This window comes from Podarcis tiliguerta (assembly GCF_965153285.1).
Source record: "Podarcis tiliguerta genome assembly, chromosome: 1".
Taxonomy (NCBI): domain Eukaryota; kingdom Metazoa; phylum Chordata; class Lepidosauria; order Squamata; family Lacertidae; genus Podarcis; species Podarcis tiliguerta.
In genome coordinates, this window is record NC_139534.1 from 17,086,426 (window position 1) to 17,112,830 (window position 26,405).

The window sequence follows — 26,405 nt, forward strand, 5'->3', positions numbered from 1 at the left end:
ACTGCTTTATTGAGGCTCTGCGCTCTATTCCATTCTCACTCCAAAGGCCTTCCAGGATTGCAAGAGAGGGGATGAATTGATCATGTCGCAGACTTAAAAGGATGACGGCCAGCTTTGCCCCTTTGAAATAAAACGGATTTAAAAAAACAGAAGAACGCCAGTAGCTCGGACCCGCTGGTTTTTCATCCAACTGTTTTGCCTGTACAGCAGGCATCAATATTATACTTTTGCATTTCTTTAAGCAAAGATTCCTTGAACTTTTTTGGGATCACATTGCCATTCTGTCTCTCTTTCTGTTTAGGGGACTTTGCTGTGCTTCTGAAAGCAGGCATGACTGTGAAACAGGCCATTGTTTACAACCTCCTCTCAGCCATGATGGCTTACGTAGGCATGCTAATAGGGACAGCTGTGGGACAGTATGCAAATAACATCACCCTGTGGATCTTCGCAGTCACCGCCGGCATGTTCCTCTACGTGGCCCTGGTGGATATGGTAAGAGCCCAGGCTACTTTGCATTGTGTGCAGACATCACAGCTCTGCAATAGCTTAATGAAACTAAGCAATCTAGGAATAGTTGCTTCATGGTGTGCTAGAGGCAGTTGCTCCCTTTAGCCTGTGCCCTCCAGATACTGCTCTGTGTGACTGTTGGCCATGCTGGCTGGGGCGGAGGGGAGCTGGGGTCCAGCAACCTCTGGGAGGGTGACACAGGGTCCCCCACTCTGCCCTGTAGTCCCCTCCCTTTTGAATTAACTCCAACCACTGCCTAGGTCTCCTCCTCCTATTAGGTCTGCTGTAGGGGAGCCACTTCAGCAGAGCTCTTTCCCATGGAAGGTCCAAAACCTTAGGTTGCATGCAGGAAACCACGCTGCTTCAGTGACTCCCAAGACAGAGGAGATTGGGTGCCGTCAGGGGTAGAGCTGGGCAACATATTGGCAAATGGCCTGAAACCGGTATGGCGTTCAGATCACAATGCCGGTTTCAGACATTTTGAGTTGGCAATGCAGTTGTACCTTGGAAGTTGACCGAAATCCATTCCGGAAGTCCGGAAGAATATACTGTATTTTTTGCTCTATAAGACTCACTTTTTCCCTCCTAAAAAGTAAGGGGAAATGTGTGTGCGTCTTATGGAGCGAATGCAGGCTGCACAGCTATCCCAGAAGCCAGAACAGCAAGAGGGATTGCTGCTTTCGCTGCGCAGCGATCCCTCTTGCTGTTCTGGCTTCTGAGATTCGGAATTTTTTTTTTCTTGTTTTCCTCCTCCAAAAACTAGGTGCGTCTTGTGGTCTGGTGCGTCTTATAGAGCGAAAAATACGGTACAAAACCATGGTTCCAGCTAATTGGGTCCTCCACTCTAAGCAGTTTAAACAACCCTTAGCTCAGGGAGGAAGCAGGAGCACATAATCCTCTGATCACTTCCATCTCTCTATCCTCAGAAAGTGGTGTGACTTTGAATTTAAAGAGCCATACTTTTACTTCCTTTCAGCTTCCAGAAATGCTTCACGGGGACGGAGACGACGAAGAGCACGGCTACTGTCCCGTGGGGCAGTTCATCCTCCAGAATTTAGGTCTTCTCATGGGATTTGCCATTATGTTGGTGATTGCCCTTTTCGAAGACAAAATAGTGTTGGACATCCAGTTTTGACCATTTCCAGTACTCCGCTGTGGTTAGCGACGACGTTACTGTACGGCTTCAAGTCTGCACTGTTGTACTGTATGCACATTCGTCCCCAGGCAAAGCAGTGGCACGAGCTGCTTCACAAGTAACAGTATTCTGGTGTCTGCATAAACAAGCTCCTGTTTTTTTAGCTCAAACAAACAGGCAAAAAAAAAAACATGATTGAATGCAGCTCAGCTTCGCAGAGGTAAGATGTAGACTTTTAATCGGGCGGTGTTGGAAGCAGGAAGCATAAACGTCATGCCCAGGATGCTATTAGCAAATGTGTTGTTTTCCCAGTTTGCCACTGCAATGTGCAGCAGAAGTCGGATCCCTTGCTGACGAAAAGCCTTTCAGGTTATACTTGAGCAAATGTTGAATAGCCAGTCCAAGAGTTACATTGTCATTGTCATCCTCTACAGCTGGTCCCTGGGCCTCGCTGCAACGTTCTGAGTTGGTTCCTCCCACCTCTCTCTCTCTATCTCTCTCTCTCTCTTACACACACACACACACACAATCTGGCAATGCATGACTGGAGAGCATTCTAGGTGGGGTGCGTTTATTAAAAACATCATTTAAAGAAAACGTTTCAAGCATGCTGTTCAGGGGTTGCCTTAGGGCACTATGAGCAATGCACTGTTCCATGACCCTTGCATTTGCTCCAGGCCTTGTTTCCCAGTAACGTCCGCTGTTTTGCACTGTGCTGAATGGTTGGTGACCAAAGTGAAACCGTGTATTCGTCTGGGTCAGGCACTTCTGTTTACTGGTCCTTGCCAATCCCCTAGTCGGTACGATGTCTCCAGAAGACGTTCTTGCTTGCAATCGCTGCCATGCACTCCCTTAGCCCAGCAATGTTGTTTTCTGGCTCCTTTGGGAAAGAAGACTGCAAATCCACAAGTCTGCCCCCTTGTATGTCAGCCAAACAACACGGTACTTTTGACCTTTCGAAACCCAAGGAAGCAAATCTCTGCATTGGGAGCCTGGGGGGGGGGGGCTGTTTCCACAATAGGGCTGAGTTGACAGGTGTTGGGTATTTGATGTTGGCCCATAGGTATTTGTTAGCAAAAATGCTGACTGGTTAATGCTGCTTGTGGACTCTTTCTCGACCTTTTGCTGCAGTAGCGTACAGAATGTGTAGCAGTGCTACTTGAAACCTGAACTACTGAGCGGTTTTCTGCTTTGAACGTCTCCCTTCCCTCCTCTTAATGATGCGCCTGCATTGGATTTTTTTCCGTCATGGCAGCCAAATTCTATCTCACATTATAACCTTCAAAATAATAATACACGGAGCTGAGAAGTGCTGATTCGAGGATCACAGCAGTGGCCCTTTGAGGCAGTCTTGGTAACTGTTTACAGAATTCCCCAGAACTCTTTTGAATGTATTCCTTTAATGCCTTGCCACCTGAGCTCAGGAGCACCTGCTGAAAGTTGGGCGTCTTGCTCAGTGTGGGCCAACGTTCGGCATATGCTGTGCTGGCATTGTTTTGATTTTTGTTTGTTTTCGGCACCTTAGGTTAGGGGTGGGGCTGCTCCTACGTTGCTGCTGCAACGTGGCTCTTTTCGTAAGGTGGGAATCCGAAAGGCCAGACCCAATCGACTTCCTATCACAGACACGCCACCGCCTTGAGAGCTGGAGGAAGGTGGTTGAATTTTGACCACTTCCACCACAGCTGCGGGAACTGCAGCGAGAGCCACTCTGCAGAAGTAACGTAAGGAGGCGCCCTTGTAGCAAAGCAGCTGTATTGTTGACTTGGTGCTGTGTGCGGACCGATTGGACAGGCTCAGCCAAAAAAAAAAAAAAGCCTTAACCTGCAGAAATCAGCTTTAATATTTGATTGTTTAGTGCCAAGCAGCATGTCTTGCCAGGTACAGATTGGTCCGTCTCCTCCGAGCTCTGATACTGGGCGCTTGGGAGATGTGGAAGTCCAATTTCCACTCTGATGTGACAATAATATAGTCTTAACGGCCGTAACGCAACACGGCAGTTGTTGGGTTTTCTTACAGCATGCTGCTCGGTTTTTGTTCATCTTGTTCTTTCTCTAGAAGCAAAGCTGGACACAGCCTGACTTTTGGAGAGTGGGGGGTTTTTTTTCCTTCTGCCCGATTGGAGGAACTTGGTCAGCAAACTTTTAATGGCCTTCATTCCAAGTGAAAGTGCGCCTTTACTTTCGGACCCTTCCACTTAATTTATCCAGTCATTCCTTTTCGTGTGACCACCGTTAACTACTTGGCTTCATGTTGGGTGACTTTTGTCCAGCGGCTTTTGGTTTTTGTGTTAGCTGGGGGGGTATCAAGAGTGTTGACTAGTTGGTGGTTCCAAACCCAAAGGCTTGGATCCCCGCGAGTCTGTTAGTGCAGAAAATTCGTTTGGATCATTGGGCCTCTAGAATTTGCAAGGGCCACAGCGTTGGGGGGCATCTACACGGTGTCGCCCTTCTCCTCCCTGGAGATGTGTAGTTGAGAATGTCTGGCTGGGAGCCCGAGAGCGAGGCTGATCCTTCCATTGTAACCAATGGGATTTTACACTCATTTTCTCTCTGGCTGAGAACTTGGATGTCATTTTAATTAAAACCTGCCAAGTTGAAATAAAGGGTCGTGGCATTGCTGAAGTGAGATTTTTAGTCAGGAAAAATGGGATAAGGGAGGGTTTTTAAGGTTTATTTTTGTAATTATGAATAAAGCTTTCTCTACTTCAGGTACAGCCTTTTCTTGATTTTCGCTGGCATGTGCTGTAGCGTAATGTTGCCTACCTAGGGAAGCAAAAAAATAAATTAGTGCTCTGTAATAGTATTTTTGGGTTGGGTTTGCTTTTTTTTTTTTTTGAAAGAGAAAACACGCAGGTCACGTGGAGAAGTGATAGGATTTGTACTTTCCTTCAGAATGGGGTGATCCTCTGCATTTGCTTACATGTGCATGTTACCACTTTGTGAAGAGCAGCCCAGCAGCCATGGCTTCTCCTGTTTTTCCCGAGTATTGAATCCCCAGGACATTTTTGGAACGCAAATGCTTTTAAAAGTCACAATTGGGACAATCGGGATTCCGCTACATTTCTACCTGGCTTCTCCATTCCGTTCTGCTGGAGTCCAGTCTCATTTAAACGTGTACTTGTTGGAGGACATAAATGTTCCGTGTCTCTTACGATGCTGTCACTGTGTGACATCCCCATGTTGATCGCACTGCACTCAAACCAGCTGTGATTATTGCTTAGAAAAAATGCTGTAGGTGTCCTAGGATGCGGTGTGACTTTTTTTTTATTTCCTTATAGTTGAAACAATGTGATTATGGTCCTGAAAAAAAATACTGAGATATCAGCTACTCTTTTTTTGGGGGGGGGGGTTGTTTTTTGTTATAACAAAATCCATTTTTAAAAAAATAATAAATGCAAAGCTGGAAATGATGACATGCTGTTTTTGTTTATTGTCAACAGTGTTGTTGTGTTCATCTTATGTATGTTCCTTAGCCATAAGGAGCGTAAGAAAATAAAATTATTGAACAAGCAAACATGGTGGGGTTGGTTTTTTCCAAGCTCTCTTTAAAAAAAACTTATTTATTTTTACAAACTCAAAAAGGTACAAATCGGATTTAAAAGTTTCTGAAAATTTGGCTACCTTTTTAAAGAAGGGAGCCATTAGAATGATACAAAGAAGGGAAAGTGGTAGTCGGATTTGAAACCTGGGTTACGAGTTAAGCTGGCAGAGGAGTGCCACCCCCCGTCCAATCCAGTGGGCCTCTGGCTCGTCCGACGGAAGAATCATTGCAATCACAAAATTGGTGGAGTGGCCTGTGGTGGAGAGCGTTCCTCTTCTCTCACTTGTCTTGTACACGGGAGCTATGTAACTGGGTCTTTCCGGTATATCTGATCTTTTACAAGGCTTTAGCCACATCTGTAGCAAAGAAAGAGTGAGTTCTAAGAACAGTGGTACCTCGCAAGACGAAAGGGTTTGTCGTTTTCTGAGGTGCTTCGCAAGACGGATTTCCCTAAGGGCTTGCTTCGCTACATGAAACGGCCCTGCCTCTCGTGTCATGGCGACGCGCACTGCACGCACGCTCGCTTCCCCGCTCCTCCGGCTCCCTCCCACCTTCCCACTGATGGTTGGTGCCTCGCACCGCTGCCCACCCCCTCGCACACTCCCCTCAGAGAGCCGTTGCCGCCAGCGCCTCTCTCTCCCTGGAGTCGCGCTCCTGAGCCTCGCCGCCCTCCAGCAGCCGCGTCGCACGGTGGCCACAACGCGTGGGTGAGTGAGGTACCGGCTGCGGCAGCTGTCCTGCTTCTCCCCGCCCCTCCCCACCATTGTCAGTGTTTAAATGCAGTGGTGCTTCGCAAGACGAAAAAACGCGTACAACGAAAAAACTCGCGGAACGAATTAATTTCGTCTTGCGAGGCACCACTGAATGTCTCTTTATCAAGACAGGGGAGAAAGCATTAGTTCTTGTGGCTTCTTCCCCCATACAGAAACAGCTCCAGAAATTCACCTAGTGACTCAGGCCTGCTCAGAATGAGTGCTAAGCTCTCCGTCGGATGCAGGCATTCTTCTGGACTGCTCTGTTGTCCAAATATGAACCAGAAGGAGGAGACCGTCGTGCTGCTATAGCACAATTTCTAGAATTGCAGGTGGGGAGGTCACAATGTGCAAGTTCAACATTAAATTAGGTGTGCGCGTGTGTGCATTATTGTGGGTTTAATGCCACACATGCATTTTCTGACCTCTCTGAGACCATTTGTTTCAATGGCGTCAGGTTGCAAAACACAGTAGCATATTATCGGGTGTGTTAATAAGTCCCTCACAGCTTGATTCTATATCTATACAGAAGTAATATACAATGAATATATAAGCATGTGTGAGAACAGCCTTAATAAAGCTACAAGGCTCTTAATTGATGATTCTATAAATACTCACCACTGGCATAGTATCATACAGGATTTTGGGATGAGATTCCCCTAGCCTCTTTTTTTTCCTGTTCCAGCGAGCTCCATCCAGGAACAATCCGTGAATGAAGACTCCTTATTTATTTAGAAAGAAACACGACAAAGCACATTGGTTATAGACACCATGCACATGAAATGGCAAAGGAAGGCGCATATTTTAAACAGACTGTAGGCTTGATAATAAGGTGTGAGCAGGAAATACTTATGAATAGGTTCCTTGCCTTGTGTCACTCCAACAATAAAAATAGTAAGGAACAATTTTGAGTCTTCTCTACACATGAATGGAAGCAGAAACAAGCTGCCGCTTCCTGCTGGGCGTACAGGTCTAATTACATGCAGAAATTTACATAAGCAAAAGGCTCATTGTGAACTAGGAGCTACACATAGTGGCTTGAAAATTCTGTGGATAAAACAAATGGCACATGAAATGGCCAGTAGAATTCTTGCGCTGCAGACCAACTCGATACAGTCGTACCTTGGATCCCAAACACCTTGCGGGTCAAATGTTTTGGCTCCTGAACACCACAAACCCAGAAGTGAGTGTTCTGGTTTGTGAACGTTTTTTGGAACCCAAACGTCCGACGCGACTTTTGCGGCTTCTGATTGGCTGCATGAGCTTCCTGCAATTGGAAGCCACGCCTTGGTTTCCGAATATTTTGGAAGTCAAACAGACTTCCGGAATGGATTCCATTCAACTTCTAAGGTACCACTGTAGTTGTCACAGTGCCATCAAAGAGTTGGCCTATTTTATCACTTGCCGCGGATGCAGTTTCTGAATATTTTCTTTAAGCACAAAGGGCAGGGAGACCTGTGTTCAAATTCCCTGCTCAGTCATCAAGCTCCCTAGGCAATGTAGGATGAGTAACAACACTGGTCTACTATTTCATAAAACGTATTTCCCAAATAAAACCCAGCCTTCTGCATCCAGCTACCATGATGAAGGGCAGGATACAAAGGTGATAAACCACCCCCCAAATTCCAGCGTGGTTAATGAATATACGGTTGCATTCACCGTCTTCAGGCGCGTGCTTGTACTCCTTGTCTTCCAAGACTTCGTAGTCGAAGCCTAGCAGGTCTATTGGGATTGTGTATTTCCTGGCAAAATTCTGCTGGGCGCCAGTTAAGAAGGCTTGCGTGAAGAAAAACCCAGAAAGCCAAAACATCGGAGGGGTTCCATTCTCGTACCACGTCTGCAGCAACAGCAAGAAGAGAGAGGGTAGGAATGGAGCTTTATACTGCAGCATTAAGAACACACAGGGCAGGAACCTAGGGTGTTTTGAGTCCAATGCTACTACTGCACAGAGGCTTTTATTACAAGTTGTACAACCCCCTGGCTCAATAGGGAATGTGATATGTGCAGCAGGGAAATTGGTAGAAGTCGGCGGAGCAGGAGACCTGCTAGCTCTATGTGTGATTCCAACCAACAAAATCCTGAAAGTTGAAGGAGACCCTCCCCTTTTATACGGGCACATTGGTCTGTAGAAAGTTACAGGCCCCTTCAGAACTTGCTGCAAACACAATCAGCATGACAGAGGTTGCAATTAATTGCCTTCCTCTCTTTAAAAAGGCTGCATACATTTTAGATTTACCGTATTTTTCGCTCTATAGGACACACTTTTTCCCCTCCAAAAAGGAAGGAGAAATATGTGTGCGTCCTATGGGGCGAATGCAGGCTTTCGCCGAAGCCTGGAGAGCGAGAGGGGTCAGTGCGCACCGACCCCTCTCGCTCTCCAGGCTTCCGGAAGCTATCCACAAGCCTTGGGAGCCTGGTGCGACTTCCCGCCGGGCTCCCAAGGCTTGTGGACAGCAGCCTGTTCTGGGGGCTGGGGTCGGGGGAAGCTCGGGCTTCCCCAGCCCTGCGCCTGGGGGGGAGAAATAAAAAAAAATTCTTTATTCCTCCCCCAAAAAACTAGGTGCGCCCTATAGGGCGAAAAATATGGTATTTCCTGTCATATTTAGATTTATTTCCTGTCATATATTCCATGCCAGGGAACTAGTTTGTGAAGAATGTTGGTAATTGTAGCTCTGAGAGGAATAAAATGAAGTTCCCATGATACTTGGAGGGTGTGTGTTTTAAATGTAAAGGTGTATATGCAGCCCTCGGACTCTTTATTTAATGCCCTCTGTGGTCTTTGGCATTTTTCCTTTTGGGAAGGAAATGTGAATTAGAACCTGACAACCTAGCATATGCAGGTTGGTGTTCTGCACTTGTGGATTTTATACTGCAGCCATACACATAACAGAAAGTGCAGCTCATGCCCTGATCCACTTGCCTGAACACTTTCCTTCAGTGCCATCTCCTCTCTCCCCCAGCACATCTCCTGGCCCCAAAACCAGCTAGCTAACTACCTTGCAAAACATTTAATATACAGTGGTACCTCGGGTTAAGAACTTAATTCGTTCCGGAGGTCCATTCTTAACCTGAAACTGTTCTTAACCTGAAGCACCACTTTAGCTAATGGGGCCTCCTGCTGCCGCCGCACCGGCGGAGCCCAGTTTCTGTTTTTATCCTGAAGCCAAGTTCTTAACCTGAAGCACTATTTCTGGGTTAGTGGAGTAAGTAACCTGAAGCGTATGTAACCCGAGGTACCACTGTACAGCAACCAGCTTAATGTACGGACCCAACAAAACAAAACTGCATTTCTTAGCAGTAAAACAACATGACTGCATGAACTGAGGAGCAGAGGCCCACATAATGTGTGCAATTGTAATTTGGAATCAAGACAGAAAATCGACATCCCAGCACGTTGAGTTGTTTCTGATGGGCTCACCTGCAAGAACTTCAGTCTGGTAAGAAAATCATTCACATAGCTGCCGAGTGGTTTGAGGCTTGGGTAGGACTTACTCATCCACATGCCTGGGATTTTGCCCTTCAACATGCTATTTACCACCTCTTCCAGTTCCGCAGACATAACAACCAGACCCTGGTTGAGATAAGGAGACGGGGAAAAGACATATTAGTGGAGCCCCCTTTGTGTCTTCAGTTATTTTTATCATGCAGTTTTTCAACTGTTATCAACAAGCTTCCTCCGGTCTTGATGGGTTTAGCCTCCGTTTCAGCTGCAACTACTCAGTGTTGTCAAGTTGGAAACCATGTGATCTGTCTCAGTTATAAGCTTCCACTCCTGTATTTGAGTCGGCAGGAATTCCAAATATGCATTAGTGAGTGGGTTTGCAGAGGAGAAGTGGCTCTTCCTGCTTCATTCCTGTGCTAGCCTTGAAAGAAGGAAAATCAATCCCCCGTGACCAGCATGGAAACGCTGTGAGCTTGCAAAGGATGGGCAGTGAAGCATCTATCATCTGCCAGTCCGCTTGGTCAAAGGCATTTTTTTACTAGCCTCCTAAGGGCTATGGGCTTAGAATCATAGAGTTGGAAGAGACCACAAGGGCCATCGAGTCCAACCCCCTGCCAAGCAGGAAACACCATCAGAGCACTCCTGACATATGGTTGTCAAGCCTCTGCTTAAAGACCTCCAAAGAAGGAGACTCCACCACACTCCTTGGCAGCAAATTCCACTGTCAAACAGCTCTTACTGTCAGGAAGTTCTTCCTAATGTTTAGGTGGAATCTTCTTTCTTGTAGTTTGGATCCATTGCTCCGTGTCCGCTTCTCTGGAGCAGCAGAAAACAACCTTTCTCCCTCCTCTATGTGGCATCCTTTTATATATTTGAACATGGCTATCATATCACCCCTTAACCTCCTCTTCTCCAGGCTAAACATGCAGGCTTCCCCTGCTCTCTGGGCCAGCATGGAAACAGCAGTAGATCACAGCTATACCACACATTTCTAGCTTATGACTTCCCCCAAAGAATTCTGAGAACTGTAGTTTAATGGTGCTGGGAATTTTAGCTCTGAGGGACAAAATGCCGTACCTAAGACTCTTTGGAGAAAGCCATGTGCATTAAATGTATATTACGGGTGTGACCCTTGTATATTAGCAGGCTAGTAGTTTTATGTCCTTATTTACATGGACAGTTTGAATTTATGCGATCTGATCATAATATTGCACCAATATGCGGGAATCCCTGGGCCTGTCAGTGGGGTTGGGATATTGGTGCTTAGCATTGCCCTTCTTTTAGCCTCTGTCTGCCCCCTCCCCCTCCCTCAACAAGCAATGGGAGAGTTTAGTCTATTCAGCCCGTCAGTTTTGCAAGTGTTTGTAAGTCTGTTCTGTCTCCCTGCATATTCCACAATTAAAAAAAAAAAAAAAGGCTGCATGAAAGCATTTATTTTTGAATGCTTTGTACCCTAAAATACACACGCTGCACAGAAGCTAATTTAAGGGACAAGGGCGATGAGCTCCAGTATCTTCACTTCCAGCCATCTTCACTCCCTTGACCCCAATTTTGGTATATTCAGCCAAGAATAGTATTGCAAAAATCAGAGAAGTGCAAAAACTGAAGAATTAACTTTGTTCTTTTCTGTATATTAGTGAAGAAGTCGAAATAAGTCCAGTCTGCGCACCTTTTTTTTTTTTACTTTTGCCTGCATACTCTCAGCAATGCGCTGGTGCCAAGAGCCTGTCCAAATGCTGTTGTTTTCATTTTGTAGGTGGACCCCTGGTTTGGGATGCTGTCCTAAAAATACCAAGGACTTCAAAAAGCAGGATCAGCTTTGCATTCTCTTTCTCATTTATAGATCGGCAGCAATACATTAGGCAGCACCCCACATGAGGAACAAAGTGTGGGATATTTACAGCACAGACAAACCAACAACGCATGTTTGCTAGACAGGCACATGATGGGAGCTGAAGCCCTCAGTTTTTTCCTGCATGTTTCCTAGAAAGAACTCAGAGACACAACTTCCTCTTTGCTCTTTTGCCTCATTCCAGCAATGTGAGAACATTGGCTAAGTCAGGGCCACAGCCCAGACTCCATTTTAAACTGAACTAAAGTACATCTTTGTAACTGGATTACCATTTTAAGCCTGCTGGAACAAAGCTGCTGTATCTTCAGCAAGTACAATCGTACTTGGTTCTCGAACACTTTGGCTGGCACTCGTACATTTTGGCTTTCGAACGCTGAAAATCTGGAAGTAAGTGTTCTGGTTTTCAAACGTTTTTCGGAAGCCGAACATCTGACGCGGCTTCCGCTTGAGTGCAGGAAGCTCCTGCAGCCCATCAGAAGCCACGCCTTGGTTTTTGAACAGTTTCAGGAGTCGAACGGGCTTCCAGAATGGATTATGTTTGAGAACCAAGATACTGCTGTATTCTGAACGAGTAAATGTCATCTTAGCCTTTTGCAAGACTGTGTGATTATTGTTAAAAGGGGGAAATACAGGAACATCCAAGTCTGCCTTAAAGCATCCTGGATTGCTAAAACTAGCCTAAGATTCCCCTTTTAAGCTGCAAAGGGATGCACTCTGCTGAACTCACAAACGTAATGAAGGGAAGATAATATCTAACAAATACATCCTATATATATATATATATATATAAACTCCGTAGCCAAGACTCTCATCTCCAGAACCAAACGCCTGGCTGACGAAGACCACTTGACAACTGAGTTACAGAATCTCTCAAATGTGTTAATTGCCAATGGATACCAGCAAAACAGGGTTACGAAGCTAATCCAAAAAGAAACACCCCCCAAAAACCAAGACACAGAAGAAAACAATGGCATAGCCCTCCTTCCTTATATCAAGGGCACTACAGATAAAATTAGCAAAATCCTCCATAAACACAATATCAAAACAGCCTTTTGCACCAACCAAAAAATAGCCAATATCCTCAGAAACCCCAAGGATAAAATTCAGTTGGAAAACCAAGGGGTCTATGAAATACCCTGCAAAGTCTGCCCAGCCACGTACATTGGACAAACAAACAGACGAATAAATGCACGTATCGCAGAACACAAGAATGCCGTCAAAAAAGAAGAAAAAACTTCCTCTCTTTTCCAACACATGAAAGAAACAGGACACGAAATTAATTTTGCAGATTCCAAATTGCTCTTTAACATGGAACATCACCACAAGAGAATAATCATGGAAGCCATCGAGATAGAGAAACACCCTCACAACATGAACAAGCGTGACGACACATCCCGCTTGCCAGACATCTGGAAATTAGCCCTCCCCACAAAATCTGACACCAGATCCAGAGGCACACAGAACGCCATCACCAATCAACCACACCAGACCCAAACCCAGACCCTCTCCACAGATAAATTACAGACACCATCCAGTAGCCAAACCAGGGTGGCACCTCCGGATGCTGCACCCCCCTGCAATCCCTACACAGATCTGGCTGGCACAGGCCACAAAACCACAGCTCGCCCCTATACACGAAGCCAAGCCAGAGCACAACCAAGTGCAGTACAGCCATCTTCTCAGAAAAACTCTTCACAAAGTTCAAGAGTTCAAGACACGAAGGCTTTAGCAACTAATCCACACCTAATGACCCACCTAAGTGGGATTCAGGAAATCACTCAAGAAATCACTCAAGATATCCCTCAAGTAATTAAGGAACAAAAGAAGAAAAGGCACACTAGCCTGGGAACCTCCTCTCTGCCCAGAACATTGGAGGCTATACACCACACCTCCTCAACAGTATTTATAGGAACTCAAACACTGAGATCCTGCTCTGTTCCAGTAACAAGAAGCCGAAAGCACCAGCCTGAAGATGACGAGTGAGACCTCGTCGAAACGTCGCCTAGACACCCCAACTTTTACACGGGAAGACACCCGAGGACACCAAAACCTGCATATATATATATATATATATATATATAACACCATTCTTGAAATACATACATTGGCTTCCAGCACGTTTCAGAGCACAACTCAAAATGTTGGTGCTGACCTTTAAAGCCCTAAACGGCCTCAGTCCAGTATACCTGAATGAGCGTCTCCACCTCCATTGTTCTGCCCAGACACTGAGGTCCAGCGCAGAGGGCCTTCTGGCGGTTCCCTCACTGCGAGAAGCCACGTTACAGGGAACCAGGCAGAGGGCCTTCTCGATAGTGGCGCCTGCCCTGTGGAACGCCCTCCCATCAGATGTCAAAGAAATAAACAACTATCTGACATTTAAAAGACATCTGAAGGCAGCCCTGTTTAGGGTAGTTTTTAATGACTGATATTTTAATGTATTTTTAATCTTTTGTTGGAAGCCGCCCAGAGTGGCTGGGGAAACCCAGCCAGATGGGCAGGGTATAAATAATAAATTATTATTATCCTCCTCCTCCTCTCTGAGCATCTATGAACATCCCTACACAAACATCAGTTAAAGGCAAAGCTTGGGGATGGGGATAACGTCACAGCCGAAAAGAGCAATTTGGCAAGTTCCCAGCAGCGACGCTAATGGGAGCTGACAGGATGCTCCAAGTCAACAGGCCTCCTTCTCAAAAGGTCCCCTCACCTTGATTGCTTTCTGGATGTTGATGCAGGATTCTCGAATCGTTTGCAGCAATTTGTTAAATCTCCCCATCTCTTGGACCAGCACGGTGTTCATGCTCTGCGTGTAGGTGGTCGGGTATCTCCTCATGGCGGCTTCGATGTGGAAGTCTGCGGGGAGTTTACTTTGGATGTCGCTCGCCACCTCGCGAACAACTTGATCAGATGATTTGGCGCCGGCGCCTGACGCGCGAGACTGTTTTTATTTGGGGGGGAAAGGGTGGGGGTTGATTAAACATGGCAAAAACCCAAGCAACAGGGCAGTTTGGCCCACAAAACTTCCATTCGGGGTGTATACTGGTCAGAACGTGGCCTTATTTTATTTCATTTTAAATATCTTTTTATTAAAGATTTCTTAGTTTACAAAAATATGTGCATTGTCTCTTTTTTCAAGTTGCATTTTCTACAGATCAGTTTCATTTGTTGTGAGGCATTAGTGTTACAGTGTTAGTTTAGGAAGGAAAGAGGGGAAGAGGGGAATGGCGAGTGGGGTGGGGTCGGGTAGCAATTCTTCTATTCTACTTAGTGTATGTGTGGGGTTTTGTGTCAGCATCACTTGTCTTACGATTTGCTTGTTGTATTTTCTTGGCGGTGACAGAGGTTGGGGTTGGCCTAGGGTGTGGTTGGTTGTCTTTGTTTGGCTGTAGTGATATTTGTTTTTGTGTGTGAGTGGGATGCGTGTTTCTGGATTACCCAGTTTCCAATGGGTTCACCGGCTAATACATTTCTGTAGATATCAAAATAACGCAGCCTCATTTTGATGTCTGCAGAAATTAGCTGGTGGATCCATTAGAAACTGGGCCTGCAGCCATCTTTGGTGACTCTTCCTGGGGAGGCTAACTCTATTCCTGGGATGAGGAACAGGATCCAGCTGACAGGAAAAATGTTCCGGACGTGGTAGGGAATGTGAAACCTGTGTGCGCGCGCACACACGCACACACAAATATCTTCATCTATCTTTTCCTCTCTTGCACAGAAAATTAACTGAGAACTAGATCTCAATTAATTGGACTGGATACAATTACGTTTCCTTTCCAACTCCTCAGGGCAAAGATCAGACTGAATAAGAAATTTAGGTCTGAGAAACAATGGGGGGGTTGATCTCCCCTTCCCCTGCACCATGGCCCCAATCCAGAACCCTATTAGATCCTGATTGTAGATTTCCTGCATCTCGTTTAAAGTAAAGGTAAAGGGACCCTGACCATTAGGTCCAGTCGTGACCGACTCTGGGGTTGCGGTGCTCATCTCGTTTTATTGGCCAAGGGAGCCGGCGTACAGCTTCTGGGTCATGTGGCCAGCATGACTAAGCCGCTTCTGGCGAACCAGAGCAGCGCACAGAAACGCCGTTTACCTTTCCGCCAGAGCAACGGGAGCTCCCCCCGTTGTGGGGATTCAAACCGCTGACCTTCTGATCGGCAAGTCCTAGGCTCTTTGGTTTAACCGACAGTGCCACCCACGTCCCTACGCATCTCGTTTAGTTATGCCCTAATACTTAGAAGGGAAAAATACATACAAAAGCACACCTTTGCTAAATTATTATTTATGTCAAGCTAGTTTTCGAAAGCATCAGGGAACTTTATGCACTCTCAACAGTTGCAACACGGATTAGATGTTATGTTCTGGAATCAATATGGGGTGTTAGAAAACTTTAAAATATTCAGCCAGTAATATACTTGAATTCTTCTCGAGCCACACCATTAAGTGACAGTGAATACATTAATATTACAGTGAGTAGTAATGTGAAGAAAGGAAGACCAGATTCTCTGTATTGAAAATGTTGTCCGAAAAATCCAATAAATAATAAGTAGGCAGTAACTTCAGTGCTCCAAATATGAAAACGAACACACCTGTGTGAGAAGAATGTTATCAAACAACAACTGCGTTTCGGATTGATCCTTTGTGATATCGGCATTGGCGTTCATCCCAAAGATCTCTGGAGCAGGGTTCAACGGAAGGGTCTTTGTGTATTCAATGTAGCTTATATACTGAAAAAAAATATCAGGGGTCAGAAATGATCAGTGGCTTGATCCTGGCCATCCTCTGTTGACATCTTTCCAATTTTCAATTCAGTTCTCCACAATTTGCAGAGAATAATAATAATAAACAACACATTATTGCATGCAGTTTAGACCAATACATATATTTATATTTTCCCTAATATAATTCTTTTTCTTCTTTTTTGCTGGATCAGGACAGGGCTCATAGAAAGCCCACAAACAGGATCTGAGCACATTGCAGAGAATAATAATAAAATAATAAACACATTATTGCATGCAGTTTAGACCAACGCATATCTTTATATTTTCCCTAGCACAGAGCGTTTTTTGATGGATTGGGCCAGAGCCCATGGAAAACCCACAAGCCGGATCTGAGCGCAAGTATATGTGGGATATTCATTTTTGTACGCACTGGTTGGATGGAGAACTGCATTGCAAAATTCGGAAGGGCACCTGCATTTTGGTTTGTGACTGGGTCCAGATGTGTGAACTGTCTCTCCTTAAAACAGAAACAAATTTAATTCATCTCCCATTCCTGCTCTGCACTGTGGAGCTCGCCCAGATTTCTTGCCACTGTCTCAGAAGAAGATTAGCATTTTGATTCCTCCTCTAAGCTCTTGCTCTTCTTTGAGCGGGGCACAAGCAGGGGAACTTCCTGCTGAATCTCGCCCCACTAAAGTGCTTACCTCTCCTTCAGGAGGAGCATAATAAAGGCCGCTGGAATCAAACTTGTAATCAGGATTCGTAACAATGATCGGGTTGTAGAACTTGTTCAAAATACTGCGCAGCGTCCGCCGATCCCAGTCATCGGTGACCCGGCCTCCGTAATTGCATTCGCCCGTCATGTAGCGGATGGCGTCAAAGGGCAACTCCTGAAACGTACAAAGCAAAAGCTCATCTGTGACTCCTCCTTACTCTCCCAACATGCTAGCATGTTTGGTTAACAGAAGAAAAGTTCACAGCTCGACTCACTGCGTGTTTGTCTAAGCAAAAATGCTCCACAGGTATGTCCTATGCAATTGTGTTGCAAGGATCAGCAGCTACACTATTTAGTGAGCACTGATCCTTGGCATGAATCTTCTGTTGAAAAATATCGGGTATGTACCTTTTTTATATATTCTGTTTTGTATATTCTGCTTTATTATACAATCTCACCACCCTGAGATTAAGAGTCTCGTGCTCTACCAACTGAGCTAAAACAGGGTTTTAGGGACATTATGGGATTTAATCATGTCAGTCGGCAACAATAAGTTCCCAGAGTAGTGCTGGTGAGTTATCTCCCCCATCCACTGAAATTCACATGCATGCAAAAGAAATTCACACATCTCTCTCCCGTATACCCAGCAAAGAAACCCAATGGGCTGTTAGAGGAGGGAATCCCACTCCTCTCCTCTGGTCAGCACAGGATCCGCAGAGCTTCAGAGCCCTCTTTTGCCTGCCCCCCAGCAGGCTAGTAAAGATTTTTGCAAGCTAGCAATATGGAGGCTTATTTATAAAGCTGGCAAACCCTTCTGATCTTTGCAGTACCTCATATTGATTGAGGAACATGTTCAGCTGCTGCACGCTGATCCGCAGGTCGGTCTCGTTGAACTCATAAGGAATATTCCAACCCAGGGGTCCGAATTTTCGCCTCTCTTGGACCAACGCGTGAAAGAAACAGAGGCCATACAAAAGCTTCTTGAACTCACTCTAAAATAGTAAAAAATAATGATAAAATAACGGGGGGGGGGGGGGACAACATCTGCTTCATTGAGAACTTTCTTCTTTCTCACGATTCTCAGCTGTGTGACCGAAAGATCTCCCGTGATTATTTACTTTTATTACTCATGTCTTTATACCAGTCACTTTCTCCAAGAAGATTGAAGTAGAAGCTGAGATCTCGTCCTTATTGGGTAGTCCTGTCCTCCCCACAATGCGCTACACGAAATTTGGGAAGTTTAGATGGCCATACCTACATCAGATCTTCACCATGAATTTCAGCCCATTCTCTGGGTTGTGTTCAACAATGTCTTTGCTCGAACAGAATGACTTCTGCTTTGCCCTATGGGACACCCCCCCCCCTCTCTCTCTTCCATTGCAGCGACCCTAAAAATAATCTGCTCTGGGGGTTTCCCCAACCCTCCAGAGGAAATTTGGGGAGGGAAGCCTAGGAAGTTCCTGTTCGGTTTAGGGAAGGAGGCACGATGCTCACACACACAACACCATGGCATCACATGCACAACGTTGCCGCTGTCCGCCTGCCCCAATCGCCCTTGCCTCTGGACCTAACTGTTCCCCTACAAAAAAAAATCATTGCATGCCACTGGCTACCAAGAAAGGGTGCCTATAAGTGTGCAGCTGCCCCTAAAATCTGTCCAGAAGAAAGCAGAGCCACAGGACCATTTAAGCCAACCATTCAATCCAGATCTCCCAGGATACTCTGATGAATTGCAGAAGGTCATTGGATGATATCAGAGGTGCTCGGAGAAAAACTGGGCCCAAATAAAAGCTTTGGGGCTTTGGAAAACGCCGCACAATGCCTTCCTTTTTGACCAACACAACAACATTACCATGCTAAACGCCAGCTTGCTCCTCTTTTCCTGCATCTTTTCTCTTCCTGCTCAAAAGCAACGATCTGGGTGAGGTCCGTCCCCCCCCCAATCTAAAAAGTTTTAGGGATTTGTTTTTTTAATTGCCAGGAAAGCAGAAAAGGATCATAGCCCCGGTTTAAGCGCAACCGTCTCCGGTTCTTAATTACGACACCTATCATGGAAATTATCTTGGGTCAAGCACATCCGCTCTCCGAAACCTAATTATGAAAACAGCAGGTGGCTCCCTAGTTTGAGCTGTTCTTCTAAAGGAAGTGTTTATGAGCGCCATCCATCAACCCATACGGCCATTTTAGCTCCCCCAGTTCTATGGAGCCAGCATTTTAATGCCTGCGATTAAAGATTTGATTCTCAGCAGTGCACGGCTCAGCTATTCTTTTGCAACAGGAATTTCTCCCCTGCCTTGCAGATTTGTGTCGCGAAAACTACTTCCTCCCGACTTTTTAAATGGGAAGCTATATTATTAATGGCACCACCGCCAAAGCTTGGCGGAGACGGAATGAAGCTTGGCGGTAAAATAAAAATAAAATTTTAATAAAACCCTCTATAACTGCATCCCGGGAGCTGGTAATCAACTGCCGACTTCAGTGCAGAGAAGGAGGGCTATTTCGCTCGGCGGGTTTTAAACCAGCAAACACAAAATACAACCGCCAGGGTCTGTTTCAGCTGCTTTACGAGGAGGAGGAGGAAACCAGGCTAATAAGGAAGGTACTTACAGGCCTTTTGCAGCTGTTAAAAAACTCTGGGTCGGAGATGGGGTCCATCAGATAGGAACGGATCACATTCGCCCGCAAGCCTTTGGGGGCCTCGTTGGTCATTTTCACTCCGTTCTGAAGCACAGAAACAGGGAAGTTGGGTGACGGGTAACTCGTGAGCCAAAGACGGAAATCGGGATGCGTTGTATCCGGATTTAGTTCCTAGAAGGGGAAAATATTCTGTGTAAGGACTCGGTGAGGATGGAAGCTCAGGTTTCAGGAGCGTCAAAACCTTTCTCGCAAAGGCCACTGCATCTTTCAAACACACCCTGGCCTCCGCATGAGTTTTACAAAGGGAAATTGCGAAACCTCTTGATCAATGATTGTGCTAAGCTCGTTTTGATTTCAACACATTTGGAATCTCTTCTTGGGTCAAACGGTTCTCTAAGCTGGGTCTCCCATTCCAGACACAGGTGCTCTATTGTGGATGTGGAGCTCTCCAGCATAACGTGGCTGCCCAATTTGTCCCAAGAGAGGGGATGAACCAGCACTTATGTTCATTTGCAGGCAAGAGTTTGCTACCTCTATGGAAGTGAACCAGCACATCCTTGCATACCCCAAAAGTGTGTGTGCCTGTGTGCCTTCACATGCACACCTCTATAAGTGAAGATTTGGAATGGCAAATATCCCCCCCCAAGTGAACCACAGCACCCAGATTCCCAGCTTTCACCAGAAATCAAAAAGTAAGTTTCCAGTATTTGTAAAACGTAAGATATGTGGCAAAACAGGCAAGCACCATTCTCGTTGCCTTGGAAGACGAAAAACTCGCTAGACGAAAGGGTTTTTCGTTTTCTGAGGTGCTTCGCAAGACGGATTTTCCTAAGGGCTTGCTTCGCTAGACGAAACGGCCCTGCCTCTCCTGTCATGGCGACGGTCACTGCATGCACGCTCGCTTCCCCGCTCCTCCGGCTCCCTCCCACCTTCCGGCTGACGACTCCTCCGGCTCCCTCCCACCTTCCGGCCGACCTTCCGGCTGCCTTGCGCCACTGCCCACCGCCCTCGCACGCTCCTCTCAGAGAGCCGTTGCCGCCAGCAGCCAGTGTTGCAGCCGGAGTCACGCTCCTGAGCCCCGCCGCCCTCCAGCAGCCGCGTCGCGCGGTGGTCACAACGCGCGGGTGAGTCCGAGGTACTGGCTGCGGCAGCTGTCCTGCTTCTCCCCGCCCCTCCCCGCCGTTGTTAGTGTTTAACTGCAGTGGTGCTTCGCAAGATGAAAAAACTCGCTCAACGAACAAACTCGCAGAATGAATTAATTTCGTCTTGCGAGGCACCACTGTATTTATTTTTCTATGTGACAAACCAGCCTGCTCCCTCCCTTGCCTGCCCGCTCCCAGGAGAAGTTCTTGCAGGCACCCAGGAGCCCTAGCGTCCCATTGGTACTGAAAGGTTGACATCAGGTGTCGTAGTGACTACTGACAGCATTTGCTACCTCACAGACTTTTTCCAGGGTTGGCATCCACGATGTTGCCAGGTGGCAGTTCTGCAGGACTGCCCATGTTCCTTCCTTCACCGCCTTCTCGATCATGCGCATGGCGATGGGGCCTTGGCCTTGGCCCAGCGACAAAGAGGTCAACTTTGAAGCCCCGAAGCCCTGCACATACAAAACGTTCAGTGAGTGAGGGGCAGGGAATAATACTGTCGCCGTAACACAAGAACGGCTACAATTCCACAACTGCTGAAGAGAGTATCTGAAATATACTGAGTCGAGAGTGGATTTCATGCTCTTTATTCAGCTCATAGTGGTCAGAAGGAATGGAATTTCCCCCAAAGTATCTGCTTTATATGCATTATTTACACAATGGGCTGCACGTGATTGGCTAATTCCAGAATTCTCCTGTAGGCCAATCAGGTTGTGGATTCACTTCCATCTAGAGCTGGATTGGGTGGCTCCTGCAGACCAATCATACTGCTGCATTTTGGATCCTATTCAACTCAGTACATAACAGTATCGCTGAACAAAGTGATGTCAGCCCGTCAACATCAACAAATGTCACATGAAAGTCTCTCTCATTTCCTTTTGTTTACTGAGTTGTTGGGGTTGCTGATAAGATTCTCCAACTCCTTTCCACCCAACGTGAACCTTTCATATCAAAAGCCTCACCCTCAGCAGTAGTTTTCTATCACCTGGGGGAGGCTATGCTCTGCTGATAGGAACGCACCCCTCAACGCAAACAAGGCCAGTTCTGCTAATATGCTGTCCACACGGAGGGACCATTTCTGTGAAATGCTCATGGCTAGAGCATTGTGAGGGGCAGAAGAGGGGCAGCCCTCATCCCACAAGCTGCTCACACACCCCTCTTTGCCATTCAAACAACAACACAATAAAACCTAATTTCTCCGTGTCAGTTAAGAAATGCATTCATAGCATAACAAAACAAAACAAAAATTCACTGGGAAAATAGTTATGTCCTTGTGGAGATGGCAGTGTTGAGTCAGTGGCTCATGTGCTTCTGGCTTGCGCTCTTTATAAAGATTTGAGGGATGAGGTTATTATTACCCTTCTATTATTCTCTACGCCGGGTTGCTCAACCATTGCTACTGTGTGCTTTCTTTTAGCAGATCAAGATGATGAGGCGACAGCAAAAACTGCAAGGTTTTTAGCAGGGGCAATTAGAATAATATCTATTATTTGATTATTGATGTAAACCAGGCAGTGGCATAGCGTGGGTTGTCAGCACCCGGGGCAAGGCAAGTAATTTGCGCCCCCTAACCCGTGGATTTGTGCCCCCTAACCTGTGGATTTGCGCCCCCTAACCCTAACCCCCAGATGTTGCGCCCAGTGCGGCCGGGCCCCCCCCTGCACCCCCCACGCTACGCCACTGAAACCAGGGGTAATTCTAATCACAGAATTAAAAACTGGCGGTGATATATTGGCAACCATCTTTTTGGGGTTCAAGGCAAAGCTGTTGAGCTTTTTTTAAGGGGAAAAGGACAGCCCCATTTTTTAGAGGTTCAGGGCAAAGTTCTGTTTTTTTTAGGGAGGAGGACAGCACTTTTTGAGGGGGAATCAAACAGCCTCAATGAGTATACAGTGGTACCTCTGGATATGAATGGGATCCATTCCGGAGCCCCATTCGCATCCTGAAGTAAACGTAAGATGCATCTGCATCTGCACATGCGCAGGTCGCGTTTCGCCGCTTCCGCGCATGTGCATGACGTCATTTTCAGTGTCTGCGCATGCGGAAGCGGCGAAACCTGGAAGTAATGCACTCCGTTACTTCCAGGTCGCCATGGAGTGCAACCCGAAAATATTCATCCCGAAGCTAGTTCAACCCAAGGTATGACTGTACTCCATCTGCCGTTCTGCAGATCTTCCAAGAATGGAGGGTGGGGGGAGGGGGAGGGGCCGGATTCTATTTTACCAACAATAAGGAAAGGGACCCTGTGATCAACCATGATCTACCAAAACCTCCCAGTAGATCGCGATCGACCTGTTGGACACCCCTGATGTAAACCCCCAAAATTTATTTTCTATAGTTAAGTTTTTACCTCTGTCTTCAGTACATTTTATTTTATTGCTATGGCTAGTGGCTGCTGCAAATAAAGATTCTTCTGATTCCGATTCATTTATAAAATAACAAAGGTGGAACGGGGACAATTGTACATTTGATATGGAAAGCCGGTATGCGTGACGGGCTCCTGGTTTCTTCCCCAGGAAACAAAAATGGAAGCGAGATAAGGGAGGGCACTGAGGTGGCATGATATGAGGCCATCAAAAGCAGAGCACCACCCTGCAGAGAGCGAGGTGTGCAAACCTGAAAAACAGATCTGCCACGGTGATTATCGACACCCCCACGGCAGATCCACTTAAGTACAAGGAGATGCCTATCTACTGCAGCGAGTGATGTAACACCCATTAGGACAATGCACATCCACCAAGTGCGTCTATTTGGGTGTCTATCTGGATGAGCCCAAGTCTAGGGAGATTAGCGATCACTGGCAAAACTGCCCTGACATTTGCAGATAAGCAAAGGGCCGTGTCCTTGGCCTAAATACATATGAAAGGGAAGATCGATAACTCTGCAAAGGTTTAAACCCATAATGAGTCATTACACCTACGTGTGAGATCCAGAGTAGCAAAGCCTTTCACATCCAGCAGTTGGTTTCATATTCAGATGCTCCAAGGCGCACATGGCGCTTCCCTAATTCACTACAATGGGGAAGGAGGCCCATGAACAATGACTGAGGAAGGGTATGATGAACAGGTTAAATTGGTTATGATAAACTGGACTAAGGACTTAGGATATAATATACCGTATTTTTCGCACCATAGGACGCACCGGACAATAGGACACACCTTGTTTTAGAGGGGGGAGAACAAGAAAAAAAAAATCTCCCCCTCTCTGCCCAGCGCCCCTTCAGCAAAGCAGCAGGAGGTGCTGCGCAGAGAGAGGGAGAATTTTCCCCCTCTTGTTTTCCCGCTCTAAAACAAGGCTCCTGAAGAGGCTCCTGCCATAGCCGCGTGTCACCTCTCCAGCCGGGAGAGGGTCGCGGGGCTATGGCGTCTTCGCTCCATAGGACGTACACACATTTCCCCTTCATTTTTGAAGGGGGAAAAGTGCGTCTTATAGAGCGAAAAATACGGTACAAATGGCAGATTGGGGAAGTCTTTGGAAAATAGATTTAAAATTTACAGCGTGTTGTACGCTGAAAGCAAATAACATGAAAATGATGTGTCGATGGTACTTCACTCCTACTAAATTATCAAAAATGTATAGAACACGTTCAAATATTTGTTGGAAATGTAAGGAAAAGGAAGGGATCTTTTTCATATGTGGTGGACATGTAAGACAACTAAAGGATTTTGGGAAATGGTATACAATGAATTTTTAAAAATGTTTAAAATAACTTTTGTTAATAAAGCAAAAGCCTTTTTTATTAGGAATTACAGTGGTACCTCTAGACACGAACAGGATTCGGTCTGGAGCCCCGTTCGCATCTAGAAGCAAACGTAATTAGTGATGGCACATCTGCACACGTGCGCGTCGCTTTTCGCCGCTTCTGCGCATGCGCGTGAAGTCATTTTGAGCGTCTGCGCATGCGCAAGCGGCGAAACCCGGAAGTAACACGCTCCGTTATTTCCGGGTTGCCGTGGAGCGCAACTCGAACGCGCTCATCCCGAAGCACATTCAACCCAAGGTATGACTGTACAGGTACCGAGATTCCAAAAGACCAGAAAATACTTTTCATGTACACAACAGCAGCTGCACAGATGCTACTAGCCCCAAAATGGAAAGAAGCAATAACACTATGCCAAAATGGCAAAACTAACTGGGAGACTCAGGAACCAAGAAGACAAGGACTTTAAAAAGGAATTGGGGGGGGGGGGGAGAGATTTATAATTTACATCAAAACTTTAGCTGGACTATAAGAAGCACTTGTAAAGTAACGAAGATTATGGACAATTTGGAAAAATGAAAATAGTGGAGAACGTATTGATATGTAGTTATGTAGTTTTAATTATTGTAATAAGGACCCGTGTAAGTCACGAGATTCAGAGAATCTCACAAAATGATCATACAACTTTTTTGACTGTAAATTTCTATTGATAAAATTAAATAATTTTTTTTTAAAAAAGAAGAAGAAGAGAAAGAGTAGACCCCGCTTTAAAACCTTGGACCTACAAAGAGTGCCGTTGTAATGGTCCTCAACGCACCTGATCATCTGCAAACTTGAGAAGAGCGGCCATGGGGTCTGCACCAGGAGACAACACAAAAATCAGGGGAGCACAGCAATGACTGTCACCAAATGCCTTGGACAAGTCGAAAGGAGGTGGTTCGATAAACATACGCCCCAGGTTTCCAGTGATAAACTCCTGCACCATTGGAATAATCTGAAAAAATCAAGTAAGAGGGAAAGGAAACGAGGTCACCTTTAAATTCAAAGATACGGTTTTAAGCAACGATAAGTTTTAAGATGAGAGGCAAAATAAGCCCATGCATTTGTAATGAACTCTCCAGCGATGATCATTCACAGCCAGCCGTTTAATACAAACATACATCGGTCATGTGTAGAAATGACGAGATACCGAAAAGGCTACCTTTTCTCTTTTCACCCTTTTATGAATGTTAAATATAAAGAAAAGAAGTTGATGTTGCACATTGGAAAAGGAATAAAATAGCAAGGCGGAAGAAAGAGATGCACCATTCTGTAAACTTCCAAGGAGCAGTGGCGTAGCGTGGGTTGTCAGCACCCGGGGCAAGGCAAGTAATTTGCACCCCCTAACCCGTGGATTTGCGCCCCCTAACCCTAACCCCCAGATGTTGCGCCCGGTGCGGCCGGCCCCCCCCTGCACCCCCCACGCTACGCCACTGCCAAGGAGGCTTCTAGACTGTCAGTATTTTGCAGGAGGTATTCAAGCACACGCTGCAAATTAAGTTTCCTCAGTTAAAGTGGATTAAAGCACTCTGTCATTCTAGCACAGGGTGGGGGAACCTCCAGTCCAAGTTCATCCACAAGGCCATTTCTGAAACCATGATTCATCAATCCTGCAAAAGCTGTGTGCAGGCCTAGTCCCCCCAGGAAACTGGTTTTGAGTAGGATTTAACGCCTACTTGTCAACTGACGGGTGGGGGTTAAATCCTGCTCAGTTTGGCTTCTTGATTTCTGTGAGGCAGCTGTTCAAGATGCCAGATACTGTGTCCCATAAAGAAATAAAAATATATCAGTGCCTAGCATTTATACAGCATGTGTTCAAGGAGCTTCACATAAGTTCCCTCAGATCTCTCTACAACACCCCTTCGAAACACCAAATCAGGAAAAAGCTTGTCACTCTAGCATGGATGTGCTGAACCCAATTCCCAGACCTGTGTCTGAGGAAAGATGCTTATGCAACTGCCGCTTGTCATGAAGGAATGAGAGAATAATAATAATAATAATAATAATAATAATAATAATAATAATAATAATAATTTATTATTTATACCCCATCCATCTGGCTGAGTCTCCCCAGCCACTCTGGGCGGCTCCCAATCAAACGTTAAAAACAGTACAGCATTAAATATTAAAAACTTCCCTAAACAGGGCTGCCTTCAGATGTCTTTTAAAGATAGGATAACTGCTTATTTCCTTCACATCTGAAGGGAGGGTGTTCCACAG

The 26,405-nt window shown here is 45.9% G+C and overlaps 2 protein-coding genes across 5 annotated transcripts in view; one reads left to right on the forward strand and one right to left on the reverse strand.

Annotated features, from left to right (window-relative positions):
• Window positions 1–5,155, forward strand: part of SLC39A10 (solute carrier family 39 member 10) — a 57,895-nt gene extending 52,740 nt beyond the window's left edge. For all 4 annotated transcript variants that reach the window (XM_083407869.1, XM_083407871.1, XM_083407868.1 and 1 more), the window contains 2 exons: window positions 302–492; window positions 1,484–5,155. In XM_083407869.1, the coding sequence (XP_083263995.1) occupies window positions 302–492; window positions 1,484–1,642 (350 nt within the window). In that variant the 3' untranslated portion in view covers window positions 1,643–5,155. The remainder of the gene's footprint in view (window positions 1–301; window positions 493–1,483) is intronic.
• Window positions 5,156–5,263: 108 nt separating this feature from the next.
• Window positions 5,264–26,405, reverse strand: part of DNAH7 (dynein axonemal heavy chain 7) — a 151,312-nt gene continuing 130,170 nt past the window's right edge. Inside the window, exons 54-64 of the mRNA XM_083404258.1 lie at window positions 24,964–25,140; window positions 20,737–20,898; window positions 19,272–19,472; window positions 17,495–17,656; window positions 16,654–16,839; window positions 15,818–15,955; window positions 13,936–14,166; window positions 9,353–9,505; window positions 7,594–7,771; window positions 6,553–6,656; window positions 5,264–5,538 (exon numbers count right to left, since the gene is read on the reverse strand). Of these exons, the coding sequence (XP_083260384.1) occupies window positions 5,332–5,538; window positions 6,553–6,656; window positions 7,594–7,771; window positions 9,353–9,505; window positions 13,936–14,166; window positions 15,818–15,955; window positions 16,654–16,839; window positions 17,495–17,656; window positions 19,272–19,472; window positions 20,737–20,898; window positions 24,964–25,140 (1,899 nt within the window). The 3' untranslated portion in view covers window positions 5,264–5,331. The remainder of the gene's footprint in view (window positions 5,539–6,552; window positions 6,657–7,593; window positions 7,772–9,352; window positions 9,506–13,935; window positions 14,167–15,817; window positions 15,956–16,653; window positions 16,840–17,494; window positions 17,657–19,271; window positions 19,473–20,736; window positions 20,899–24,963; window positions 25,141–26,405) is intronic.